This window comes from Anomaloglossus baeobatrachus, chromosome 5 (genome assembly GCF_048569485.1).
Source record: "Anomaloglossus baeobatrachus isolate aAnoBae1 chromosome 5, aAnoBae1.hap1, whole genome shotgun sequence".
Taxonomy (NCBI): Eukaryota; Metazoa; Chordata; class Amphibia; order Anura; family Aromobatidae; genus Anomaloglossus; species Anomaloglossus baeobatrachus.
Window position 1 is genome coordinate 24,099,761 of NC_134357.1, and position 14,070 is coordinate 24,113,830.

The 14,070-nt window shown below is 47.6% G+C and overlaps 1 protein-coding gene across 1 annotated transcript in view; it reads right to left on the reverse strand.

The window, feature by feature from the left end:
• The window catches only part of USP5 (ubiquitin specific peptidase 5), a 122,266-nt gene extending 117,683 nt beyond the window's left edge, over positions 1 to 4,583 (reverse strand). Inside the window, 2 exon segments of the mRNA XM_075348291.1 lie at positions 2,420 to 2,545; positions 4,408 to 4,583. Of these exon segments, the coding sequence (XP_075204406.1) occupies positions 2,420 to 2,545; positions 4,408 to 4,515 (234 nt within the window). The 5' untranslated portion in view covers positions 4,516 to 4,583.
• Positions 4,584 to 14,070: the final 9,487 nt, after the last annotated feature.

Genomic DNA, 14,070 nt, shown 5'->3' on the forward strand with positions numbered 1-14,070 from the left:
ACGAGCAGGCACCTTCGGCGCGGTTCTCAGGGGAAACCCCCAGAACCGGCCGGAATTTACAGTAACGCTAAAGCACATACTGTACCCCCCAATAAAAGTACCCGGGACCCCTGAGAAAACGTCTCAATACTTAGCTTTTGAGACGCAGGGCCATGTCCCTGAGTGGGGGTTAACGCTCCTTCCAGCAGGGACCAGACAGGGCTGCGGATGGAGACCGGCCTTCTGCAAGCAGAGAGGACCGTGGAGGCTCCCACTTCAAACAGAGCCTCGACAGAGGATGTGAAGGAGCGCGGCATGTGAAGGCTCCAGCCTTATAAAGTCAACCTTAACAGCACCCGACAGAGTGGGGTGTGAAGGGACATGCCGGGAGTCCAGACTGGACCCGCTTTTCTTCCAAATCTTTAAAATCAAAATAAAAAAATAATCAGAGAATGCAAGTGTGTGATCCTCCTGAAACACAAAGCATTGAACTGGGTAGATTGTCATCCAGGGGGTGTATATAGCCCGGAGGGAGGAGCTACACGTTTGAGTGTAGTACTTTGTGTGTCCTCCGGAGGCAGAAGCTATACACCCATGGTTTGGGTCTCCCATAAGGAACGATAAAGAAATGGGTCTTACTGCTTTACAATATAATCCTGCTGTAACTTTACAGCTCGGGCGTCTCCAGTAACCGTTGTCTTGTGTGGCAGGAATCCTAGTGATAAGACGCCTTCTCTGCGGCCGTCATCTCTCCAGCCGACAGGTGGACACATTTCTTCGGAGTTGGTGCTTCCATTACGTGGACTCTTGTTTGGTCTCAGGATCATGAGGGGAACAGGTATTTAATAATGATCCATTTAGGATCCAAAATGTTCGTCTCTTTTTGGTGAGCGGAGCCAAGTGATCCAGATCACCAAGAAGAGCCGGACCGCCGTTCGCTACATCACACTGGACGTCTGCTGTGTGCTGCGCTTCCAGACAGGTCTCAGGATGCAAAGAAAAGCGGAGCCCCCTAACACTGAGATCAGGCTGGGGTAGATAACTCACTGAACACCCCTCATATGTCAGGTGCAGGGAGGGTAAATGAACCCGTGCTATGGACTTAGGGGCTCACTTCTGCTGACACAAAAGCTCAGGGAGTTCAGTCAGTGTAAAATGACTGTTCAAACCAAACATAGGCGCACCCATCACGTAGCCAAAAAGGCCAATGCACCTTCACTCCAACTTGTGAGCCCTCTATCTCCAATCTCCCTTGAGCTATCAATCAAGGAAAATGGAGACATATGGAGAACATGTAAATGTGTACCATGCGCCTGTGCAAGGTTTGAACAGTCGTTTTGTGCTGGCAGGTTCCCTTTAAAAGACTTTGTCTGCACAAAATGACTGTTCAAACCAAGTGAAGGTGCTCGGTGCATTATGGCGGACAAACATTTCAATATAATTTACCACCCGTTTGCTTCTCATCTATCTCCTCCCTTTTCTGCCTCTATGAAGAGAGAGCTGTCAATCAAATAAGGGTGGGGAGATAGATGGAAAATAAACAGGTTAGAAGGTGCATTTAAAAGGGAACCCGACAGGTCCCCCGTGACCCCCAGAACCAGCAGCAGTTGTGCGCACTTATCTAAATTCCCTGCCTAACAGTCTCTTTATTAAATTGGACACATAAACAGATCTTTATAAGAAGTATTTCTAAAGTCCAAGTGACCCCTTTGACTGGTCAATGGGGGTTTAGTTTCCCCAGATCAGTCAGCCAACTTAGCATGTTATCACACCCCTGTTAGTCGGCGTCATCGCCAGCGCTGTACAGATCTCAGGCATGCGCGAGGCTTTGTTCCCTACCATCATTGAGCCTCTGAAGGAGGGGGTACGAGTCCCGGCTTCGTGATCGGAAGTGCAGGAGACGGCTCACATACACAGGAGAATCATCTTCACTTATGATCTTGCACAGTGCGCCCTCTGAAGCCATGATGCATACATACCGGCTTCATAGGCTCAATGATGTGAGGGAATAAAGCCGCGCGCATGCATGAGATCTGTATAGCACTGGCAATGACGCCGACTCACAGGGGCGTGATAACATGCTAAGTTGGCTGACTAATCTGGGGATACTAATACCCCATCAAGCAGGCAAAGGGGTCATTTGCATATTATAAATGAACTTTAGAAATACTTCTTATAAAGATCTGTTTGAGTGTCCAATATAATAAAGAGATTGTTAGGACAGAATTTAGATAGGCGCACACAGCTACTGCTGGTTCTGGGATCATGGGAGACCTGTAAGTTTCCCTTTAAATGTTTGGCCACGCCATGATGCCCAAGCGCCTGTGCTTGGTTTGAGCAGTCATTTCGTTCTGACAGAGTCCATGTAATACATTGCATAAATTAACTTTCTCTAAAGATGATGGATTCCCCTTTAAATGCAAGCACGCACTTCCATTACCGGTTTGGGGGTCCTCTTCAGGTGCAGGAATGCTCTCTGGCCGGTTTTCGCAAAGTGTTTTTCTACGTACGGTCTGCCGAACCCCAGGAAGGTATACATGCAGATATACAGTCCGCCATCCGTCTCCTGCAACACAAGAATCATCGTTATGGGGGCGATGTCATTTACCAGGGTTTATAAATCTTTACATGGGACTGCAAATATGCAAACACAACAAGAGAGAAAGACTGAAATGAAGTTATAAAAAAAAAAAAAAGAACATTAAGAAAAAAAAAAAAAAGTTTCTTCGTGCCCAGATCTATTTGCTGGCAGTTATGTGCCTGGCTGTGACATTGTGATGAGGTCAGGTCCGCATGTCAGGAAGATCTTGTGTAGATCCAAACTACCTTCATTGTCCACACAACAGCCAATAATAAGGCAGGCGGTACAGGGGGGGGGGGGAATGATGCGTGCATATACAATCTATTGCTCTCTCTTATCAGCACTTAATAGTTTTGCATATTTTGCAGTGCGCCCATGATTGCTGTGTCGTGTTTATATGAGCACTTTTGCAATTTACCGCTTATTAAACTTTCCAGTTGTTCTTGAGAAATTAAAGGGAACCTGTCAGGTCATTTATGTGTTCTAACCTAGTAGCAGTGTGATATGTGGCCTAGTAACCCCTTCCTGCCCATCCCTTTGCTGTATACTGTATAATGTGCATGTATAAAAATGTTTTATTACTTACGTGCTCCCTATGTAAATGAGCAGGGGCTCTAGCCTCATGGGCGTCGTATCGCCCCCTGTGGGCGTTCGCATGTTTTCGGTGGTATCACGCCCCTGTGGGCGTGATACCATGGATTTACATGAGCGACGTCACCGTCACTCCTTGAGATCCCGCATGTGCGCACTTACCATTCCCGCAGCCTTGTTATCTGGGTGCTTGCTTCTTGGCTTTAGGCCCGCTCTGCGCATGTTCAGAAGACTCCTGCGGTTCCAGTCATGCGCGGAGTGCGTCTGAAGACGAGACGCGAGCACCCGGATAACAAGGCTGCGGGAATGGTAAGTGCGCACACGCGGGATCCCAAGGAGCTGACAGTGACGTCGCTCATGTAAATCCATGGTATCACGCCCACAGGGGCATGATACCATGGAAAACATGCAAACGCCCACAGGGGGATGCGACGCCCATGAGGCTAGAGACCTGCTCATTTACATTGGGAAAATGTAAGTAATAAACCATATTTTTATACATTCACATTACACACTATAACAACACAGGGATGGGTAGGAAGGGGTTACTATGCCACACATCACACTGCTACTAGAACACAAATTATCTGACAGGTTGCCTTTAAGACTTTTCTTCTGCTTACAGCTCGTTGTCTTGGAGACTGACCACTAGACAGCAGAACATACGCAGTCTTTACCAGCTCTCTTTTATTGAGCTTGTATGCGCTGGTTTGAAGCTGCCCGGGATGGCTGCAGTGTGTGGTTACTTCAGTGCAGCAGTGGTCGGTCTCCTAGGCAACAAGCTTATTATTGCAAAAACGGCAGCAAATGTTAATAAGCAGCAAATCACAAGGGGCTCGTGTTTCCAAGAAGATGGGGGTGACCCTGTATGTTTGTGATCACAAGAAAGGGGGGGGGGGAGCCGGATTGTGATAGGGGCAGTTGCACGCAGGTGCGATCACCTATGGGGGTGTAGGGCTGGTGGTCGCACATGCGCACGACCGCCCCAGTTACAGTCGCCCCGTTCTTATGGGGTCGGACCCCTGTGGTCTTTACATATCAAATGTACAGTGTCCTCTCAGCCAATGAGAGGCGACTCTAAAGCGCCAACGCCCAGCGCAGAGGACATGGCGGCTGACTTGGGCCCCCAAAGAGCCCCCTCAGATCAGGGTGGGCCCCAAAACCCCCCATATTCATACAGAGGGGGCAACAGCCACTATGTGTTCTCTACTAATGGTGACAATGCACAGACACAAAGAAGGGAGGACCACACATACCGGTGTGTGGAAGGAGAAGGCGCACTCATCCTTGTGTACTCGGTCCCCAGCCCTGGGCAGCCGGATAGCCGGCAGGATAGACAGCAGCGTATCTTTCACATCCACCATGACTCCGGTTCCTGGAGGAGGAGGAGGAGGACAGTGACAAGGCTCCGTTTCCGCTTCCGGCGACGTTCTGTCCTACAGCCTCTCAGTCTCACTGGTAACGGAGCGAGAAAGGACAGAAGGCGCATGCGCGGGAAGCGATGCCAGAGCAAAGCCTTCGATTTGGCTACTGCGCAGGCGCCGTTCTGCTGCGGAAGACAGTCACGTGGCGGGCAACTTGTCGGCCATGATTGATGAGGGCAAAGGGTTTCATCTCTGTCAAAACAAATATTAAATAATCATTGCTGGATATAAGGGTTTATGGGAAATATCAGAACACGGAAAGAAAAATAAATCTGGTACCCATGGCAACCAATCACAGATTGGCTTTCTTAAAGAACAGAGCAGCATTTAGTGATTGGTTGCTATGGACAACCAAGAGATTTTTTATTTCTTTTTTACTTTTAAACAGTTTTATAAATCACCCAAATCTATAATGTGGCATAAATAATAAAGGCGTTAATTAACCTGCTTTGTAATTTAATCCACCCATCTTCAACAAAAGTCGTGCTTAAAGGGGTATTCGCATTTCCCAGATCCTATCCTAATATGTAGTAGGTGTAATAATAATAATAATAATAATAGCAAACACCTCCAATTAGTAATGTAGTATACTGTAGTTCTCCTGATTCACTATGTCACTTACCTCATGTTCAGGGCATTGCAGGACCTTAGGTATCCATGGTTACGAGCACATAGGGACAGTTAGTTGCTAGTGATCGTAACAATGGATCTCTAAGGTCCTGAAATGCCCTGCACAGGAGGTAAGTGACATAGTGACTCAGGAGAATAATACTACATTACTAATTGGAGGTATTTGCTAATATTATTATTATTATTATTATTATTATTATTATTACACCTACTGCATATTGGGATAGGATCTTGGAGATGGGAATACTCCTTTAAGTAGGATGTAACAAATGTATTTAAGCCTATGTGCACAGGTTGCATTCTATTCCGCAGCATGTAAGTCACTGCATGTGCGTCTCAGAATGCATCCCCAAAGACTTGCAGCAGAGCCGAGTGGGACCGCACTGTCAAAAAGAGCATGGCTGGCTGCGAGACAGAGCCGCGCGATCAGAATGAACTCGGATGAACTTTACTCGACTTCATTGTGATCGTGCAGCTCTGTGCATGTGCCGCGGATTGATTTGCGATCACAGGTGAAGGACTCACCGGTGACCGCAAATCTCCTGAGTGACTGAAATGAGCCGCGCGTTCCGCTGTGCTTTCACTCAGGTTACTCGCGGCCAGCTCGAGTCCTCCACCCGAGACCTGTGGCCGCGGGTAACCTGAGTGACGTCTCCGCTGACAGTGCGACTCACTTCAGTTTCTTCATGGAGCTTATGTGAAGCCCCACAAGTGCAGTGTCGGTGCATTACCTTCAGGGACTCCACGTAGCTGGATCTGGTCACAGGTAGGAGATCTTCTTCTTGTCGTGACGCCACTCTCAGAATTGCGGTCAGTGGGGACCGCCACTGCAGGTTGAGGGACGCCTGGGGCTGATGGTGAGTGCAGTTAGTTGGAATAGCCTCCTGAGAGTGAGGCAAGCCCCAGGGCCCTGTGTAGGTGTGTAGAACCACAAGGCGCAGAATAACTCCACACAGGCAGAATGTCTTTCAGGGTTTTTACTCACTTCAGGTGGCAGGGTGAGTAACCCGGGCGTAGCTGGGATGAACCAGGCGGGAACCAGGTATCCTTCAGGCTGACTTCTGATGGTGACTACCAACTCGCCTTCCTTAGCCCTTGGTGGTTTGGGGTGACCCCGACTTTTAGTCCCTATGGGGGTCACCCAGGGAAGTTGCTGAAGCCTCTCTCCCCTTCGTTTGCCGTTTGCTTGTTGCCTGGACCAGATCACTCCAGCTGCTTGCCTCCTGTGAACTATAGGCCCTAACTGTGGCTACGTGGCTGCGGCTTTTAGGTGTTGTGGTGTGGGCTTTGAGGGCCCCACACCGGCAGGTTTAGCGAGGAAAGGTGGATCTATCCCCGCTCCGGGATCTGCCGCCCGTTTGGGCCTGGTTCTCCCTAGCAGTCTCCTTACTTCCCACTCTGTGCTCTCTCTCTAGCTGGAGATGGGTTTCGGGTAGCCCTCCTAGGTGACCGTTCTCCCCCGTCGGTAGCCACTGCGCGGACGCTGTCAGACTCCAGCAGCCCAGGGGAAGGGGTCAGCTCTCCTCGGAGCTCCCTGGACTCTGCTCTGAACCGGCTCACATCTGGGACCTTCACTGCTGCTCCTGTCAGAGCTTCACTTTCCTGCTCCTCACTCCTCCACACTCTGCTGCAGACTCTTTACTCCTCCTTCTCTTTTCCCTTTTGTGCCTGCCTACGCCACCTAGCAACCAGATTCTCTTACCACACCCCTTGAGAGGAGATGGAGGCTTTTGGCCCCCTCCACTATTCCAGTGGAGGCGAAGGCTTTTCCCCCTCCTGGGATCCCCAGGGGTCCTCTCAAAGGTACATGTGTGAGACCTGATAACTATGCGCCTGTGTAGTCACACCTCGGTCAGCCTTCTGGATTACCTGTATTGTACTGTCCCCAGCATGGGTGCAGTACTCAGTGGTGCCTGACCAGGTCAGGGGCGCCACACTTACAGGAGCGGCAGTGTTCTATGGCTGCTCCTGTCAGCTTCAAGTAGCAGAGCTGGATGCGTCGTGGGAGCTCGTGAGGATTACGCCGGAGCTGGAGGGGTGTTTGGGGATTTTAATAAAGTGGTGAAAGAGGGTGTTTTTTGTCTTTTATTTCAAATAAAGGATTTTTTTGGTGTATGTGTTTATTTAGCTTTACTTACAGGTTAATCATTGGGGGTGTCTCATAGACGCCTGCAATGATTACCGTAGGACTTAGTGGCAGCTATGGGCTGCCATTAACTCCTTATTACCGAGATTGCCACCGCACCAGGGCAATTCTGAATGAGCCGGGTAGATTCCCGGGACTGTTGCATCTAATCGATGCCGCAATTCTGGGCGGCTGCTGGCTGATATTGTTAGGCTGGGGGGCTCCCCATAACGTGGGGCTCCCCATCCTGAGAATACCAGCCTTCAGCCGTGTGGCTTTATCTTGGCTGGTATCAAAATTGGGGGGACCACACGCCGTTTTTGTAAAATTATTTATTTATTTATTTTACTGCACTACATAGACTCGCCCACCGGTGGCTGTGATTGGTTGCAGTGAGACAGCTGTCACTCAGCATGGGGGCGTGTCTGAATGCAACCAATCATAGGCGCCGGTGGGCGGGGGAAGCAGTGAATACGAGATGGAATAATGAGCGGCTGACATTTTCAAAAGCTGGAGAAGCCGCCTCAGTTTGACAGCCGTGCAGCGCCGTGCCAGTGATCGGTCAGTGATCGGTGAGTATGAGAGAGGGGGGCAGAGGGATAGACCGACAGAGAGAGAGAGAGACCGACCGACAGGGAGACAGAGAGACCGACAGACAGACAGAGACCGACATTGACAGACAGAGAGAGAGAGAGAGAGTGGGTTGAAAATGCAACCAAAACGCACAAAAGAAGTGACATGTTGCTTTTTAGAATGCAGCGTCTTGGCAGAAGCCGAAACGCTGCATTCTAAAACACAATGTGCAGATGGAATTTGCACAATCTTCATATATTGTGCTGGGAACGCAGGACGCAGCGTAAAAGCATGATTGATAACACGCAACGTGAGCACATAGCCTAATAAATGACGCACATATCAGGGCCATCCATGTGCCACAGAACCTGAGACGTTCGCCAGATGTGATGTGGTGGAGATTAATGCCACAGTTTACGTGAATTACTGGACTAAATGATACCGGATCCGCCAGGACTTGGCTGAACACAGCCATCCTGCTAAACAATGCCCAGAAAAAGGCAACCAGAAATTCCCTCCATAACTGGGAATCTTTCTGCATTAGGAGCCCCACTAAGGCGATGTTCACACTGAGTTTTCTGAGGCGTTTCTTGGATTGTCATCTTCTCCAAAATCCTCCTCAGAAACTGCTTCAAGAACTCTTGGAAAACTCTTCTTATTCATTTCTATGGCAAATGCTGTTCAAATGAGCAGTTTATTGAGCTTTTTTTTCCTGAAGAGTTTTTGAAAAATTCCTGATGGACAAAAATGAAAGAATATGTCTCAGAAATGTGATGGAATTTGCTTTAAACTAAGGCTTTGTGCCCACGTGGCATTTTTTTTCTTGTTTTTTCTTGCTAATTTTAATCAATAAAAGCAAGGAAAAATCATCCCAGCAAAGTCTATAAGATTTCTGACTTGCTGTGCGCACGCTGCTTCTTTTTTCCTTGCAGATTTTGTTGCTGAAAGTAGCATGTCAATTCTTTCTGCATTTATTTAATGCGTTTCTATAATCCCCTGCAATGTTTTATCACTGGAAAGGATTATAGCGCAGCACTTCGCCTTACACACCGTGCATACAGCATGGTCTGTGAGGCTCTCTGTAGCTCAGTAACCCAGGGTCGTCATTGTGATGACCCAGGGTTACTATAGCAACGATCGGATCCCTGTGATCGCATTACAGGGACATGATCGCCAGGGAGAAGTAAGCAATCCCTCTCCCTGCCTCCTGAATGCTGCGATTGCACTGATCGAAGCATTCAGGGGGTTAAACTCCCGGAAGAAGTGTAGACATCGCTCCGGGCAGGGGTCCCGGCTGTAACATCAGCTGGAGACCTGATGGAGATCGCTGGGGTACAACACCTCAACTCCCCCGATCGCCATAACTAATGAACAGCACAAAAAGAAGCAGGAAAAAACGCAAGTGAAAAAAGGCGCAACAAGAAGGGAATATGTGGGTCGGGTCTTCCTATCTATTCCCGCCCCTGTCTGCTGCCTGGCCTTCCTCGCCCTGTCGCCGTCATAGACGTTCATTCCAATGCAGGAAGACAGACAGGGGCGGGAATAGATAGCAAGACCCGACCCCCATATTCCCTTCCTGTTGCACCTGTCAATCAAATAGCAGTGCATTGCTGAAACTTTACTTGCACATATTTCTGAAATCAAACATCCAATCTCAGAAAAGAAGGTATACTTACATTCAGCCTCCTAGCGCCGGTATAACATTGGCTTTACCTTGTATATGAAAATTTTGCTGGTTAGTTCCCTTTAATTGCATTTTTTTCTTGTTGGAAATGTGACGTCCAAAAACCAGCAAATGTCTATTATTAATAGGTATAAAAAGAGACAAATCTATTCTATGTATTTTTTTGCTTTATTATATTTTTATTTCTCTTAGGAAACCTCAACCTGCGATTGTTTCTTGTGTATTATTCAATACCGCAGTATTTTATAAATTCACAGGCATAATATGAAGCCCTGACCGCCATAGCCACTAATTGGCAACCTGCAATTGTATTATGGTGGAACTGATGGAAGCACTGAACGGCACGCGTCCCGAACCATGCGCCTTAAATGCTGCTGTCAGAAATTGACGGCGGCATTTAAAGGGGTTGTCCCTTTTAAAAAACCTTGGACCCCATGCTCACTTTTCTTTAAAGTATATAAAGAGAAGGGCTGCACACCAGTGACAGCGCAAGGGAAATAAATGTAAAGCAGAAACTGCTGTATGAATACTGACATGAACAATACAATAGCTATATGTAGAAATGAAAATGCCATGAACTTTAATAAGGAGAAATTTGGCTATTGAATTGATCAATTCAACAGAACCCCAACACCTCGTCACGGTATTCTCTACGTTGGGGTCCCTAGCTAATGTGTGTCCTCTCTTGCAGTTATAAATCTTACTGTGTATGGGAAGCTGAGACCCAGGCTATATACGCGTATAATGTGAACTGGTAATAGGTGTGAGTGGGGTCGGGTTAACAAACAAAAGACTACAAACTAATTAAGAAGTAACGATTGGATCACCATGAACCATCACTGTCTGAACTGGGAGCAAATACCCTAAAAAAACTATTATATTGTTCATGTCATAAAGGACTAAAATACAGGGGCCTAGGGTAATTCTCATGATACGTATAGGGCAACAACTTCAAAAGAATATGAGAACACAAGAAAGAAAAGAAGTCGCTCAATTTTGCCAAAGAGTAGAAATAATCATCTCATGAAGCCAATAATGAATGCTATATAAATATTTATTGTGACAATTGCTTCAGGACAATACAAATGATTAATTTCAAGACATATGGATAAAGTGCAGAGGGGGAATGGAAGGACCCCACATGCCCCTGGGTAATAATTTATAGATAAACAGGGTACCAGCGATCCCAACAACGATACAACCTGATGGGGATCGCTGGTAAGTTGCTAGGAGGTCGCTGGTGAGATGTCACACTAAGCGACGCTCCAGCGATCCCACCAGCAACCTGACCTGGCAGGGATCGCTGGAGCGTCGTGGCAGCGATGCTGCGCTTGGTAACTAAGGTAAATATCGGGTAACCAACCCGATATTTACCTTGGTTACCAGCGCACACCGCTTAGCGCTGGCTCCCTGCACTCCTAGCCACAGTACATATCGGGTTAATTACCCGATGTGTACTCTGCTATGTGTGCAGGGAGCCGGCTTCTACGGACACTGGTAACCACGGTAAACATCGGGTAACCAAGAAGCCCTTCCCTTGGTTACCCGATATTTACCTTCATTACCAGCGTCCGCCGCTCTCACACTGCCAGTGCCGGCTCCCTGTTCCCTGCACTCCTAGCCACAGTACACAACGGGTTAATTACCCGATGTGTACTCCAGCTACGTGTGCAGGGAGCAGGGAGCCGGCACTGACAGCTGAGAGGGACGGACGCTGGTAATGAAGGTAAATATCGGGTAACCAAGGTAAGGGCTTCTTGGTTACCTGATATTTAGATTGGTTACCAGCGTCCGCAGAAGCCGGCTCCTGCTGCCTGCACATTTAGTTGTTGCTCTGTCGCTGTCACACACAGCGATCTGTGCTTCACAGCGGGACAGCAACAACTAAAAAATGGGCCAGGACATTCAGCAACAACCGGCGACCTCACAGCAGGGGCCAGGTTGTTGCTGGATGTCACACACAGCAACATCGCTAGCAAGTTGTGCCTCAGCAGCCATGTTGCTTAGTGTGACGGTACCTTAAGTTGTTTAGTGTGACTGGGCCTTAAGTCATGCTATTCATAGATAAGGTAAAAAATAAGTGCAGAAAATATGCACTGAATAGTCATATCAAAACAATCAATCATTAGTATAAACACTCACCCATGCTAATGCAGTAAAAAACCCAGAGACTCTGCATAGAGCTGCTGAGCTCACGGATCGGTTAGAGCTCTGTTGATGTGATGCCATTACCACCACCAATGTCAGGAGCAGCGGCAGAGACTTAAGGGTTCTTTACACGCTGTGACATCGCTAACGATATATCGTCGGGGTCACGTCGTTAGTGACGTACATCCGGCGCCGGTAGTGACATCGCAGCGTGTGACACCAAAGAGCGACGTGCAACGATCGCAAAAATGTCTAAAATCGCTGATCGTTTGCACGTTGCTCCTTTTCATAATATCAGTGGCGGTGCATGCCACTGGTTGTTCGTCACTCCTGCGGCAGCATACATCGCTATGTGTGACGCCGCAGGAACGACGAACATCTCCTTACCTGCGTCCACCGGCAATGAGGAAGGAAGGAGGTGGGCGGCATGTTCCGGCCGCTCATCTCCGCCCCTCCTGTGCTATTGGGAGGTCGCTTAGTGACGCCGAACGCACCTCCCCCTTGAAGGAGGGATTGTGCGCCGGCCAGAGCGACGTCACTGATAAGGTATGTGCGTGTGACGCTGGCGTAGTGATAATGTTCGCTATGGCAGCGATCACCAAATGTCCTAGGAACGACGGGGGGCGGGTGCTATCGCTAGCGATGTCGCAGCGTGTAAAGCACCCTTTAGTGCTGGACCCCGAGAGAGTGAAAAAAATCTTTCCTTGTTTGCTTTTTTTTTTTTTATTTCATCGTTGGAGTGGCACTTTAAATGTAAGTCACCTGCCCCCAGTCTACTCTTCATCCACCAGCGTCTTCACCTTCTATCACCACCACTCTGGTCGGTCTCAGAGATGTGACCTGCTGGCAGCTTCAGTGTTTCATGGAACCAGAGGTCTCAACTTGATACAAGTTTACAAAAGCCTTGTTCTGGCCTCCTTCTGGCTCTCATAGATGTCAGCACCTGATTTGCGCCGTTAAAAAAAGGGAACGACTTAATCCTCCATTCTTGAGAAAAGAAAGGCGATCTTCAATTACATGTACATTGGAAGTTGCTATTTTTACAAGCACTTTGCCATTTTAACCATTAATGAACCAGTGGTCTTGGTACACATGGGAACAGATTGCACCTCATCTGTATGTAAATTCCTTGGTGTTTACACTGATTCTCACAAGAAAAGGTAAAAAGATGCTAAATAACAGAGAGAACAACATGGGCCCAATCCGCCATCGATGGAAGGGGCAGGAGCATCGTCTATACATATTGTATTCTCCTCTGTGATTGGGGTTCAGACTGTGCGACTTGAGAAAAGTGCAACCACCGCAGGGGGCAGAGAATAGGGGTCTGCACGAGGCACCAGGAACATCCGAGCTCCAGAACGTTCCCCGGCAGAATCTGCTGCTATTCCTGCATTTATAGTTTTGCTGTTTATTGCAATGTCTCGCCTATTACACAGACTGGATCTGTCACCAGGTCAGAGGTCAGAAGGTTTTGCTCTCACTTGTAAAGCGCCACAGAATAAATGGCACAATAATAAATAAATAAATAAATAATAATAATAATAATAATAATAATAATAATAATAATAATAATAATAATAATAATAATAATAATAATAATAATAATAATAATAATAATAATAATAATAATATGGCCTTTAGAGAAAAAAAAAAATCATCCTGGGGCTGCGCTGACACGTCCCAGAGCCTCAGATTGTGAGCACTTTTCGTTCTATAGATGGTATTAAAAAAAAACAAAACAAAAACATTCACTGACAGCAAGCAGAGTTCTTGAAAATAGGTGACAATTGAAACCCAGTCACATTCTATTTGCTGCAATGTGAAGGATTTTCCATAATCCCTGTGGAAATGAATAGAGAGGACAGAGCACTGTGTGCCCCAAATCCTGCCAGGTGCAGCCCCCTGGGGTCAGTCAGCTCCCCCCAATACTCACTACTCAGACTAAAGTAGTAAATAAAAACAGCTCTTTACTAGGAAAAATCATGTGACACTGTGCACGTGACCCGCTTTCGCTCGTAACGCAGTGTCCGCAGTGTAGGCGCCATTTTGTTGACCATCGCCTTAAAAAAACATAAATTATCGTCTCTAACAAAATGGCCGCTGCCTCCAGATCAAACGTCCGCGCGCTCTACATTATGTGAGCTGTCCGGAAATGCCTTACAGGCGACGAACATTGGAATTCGACCAATCATTTGTCACAGCTGTTGCCATGACATCGAAATGAACCAATCGTCTAGCTAAGCGAACATAACTGTTTGATTACGATTGGTGGAAATCAGGGGCGGGATTTAACTTCTTCCCAACCAATCGGCGATGGCGATGCCTGTGATTGGTC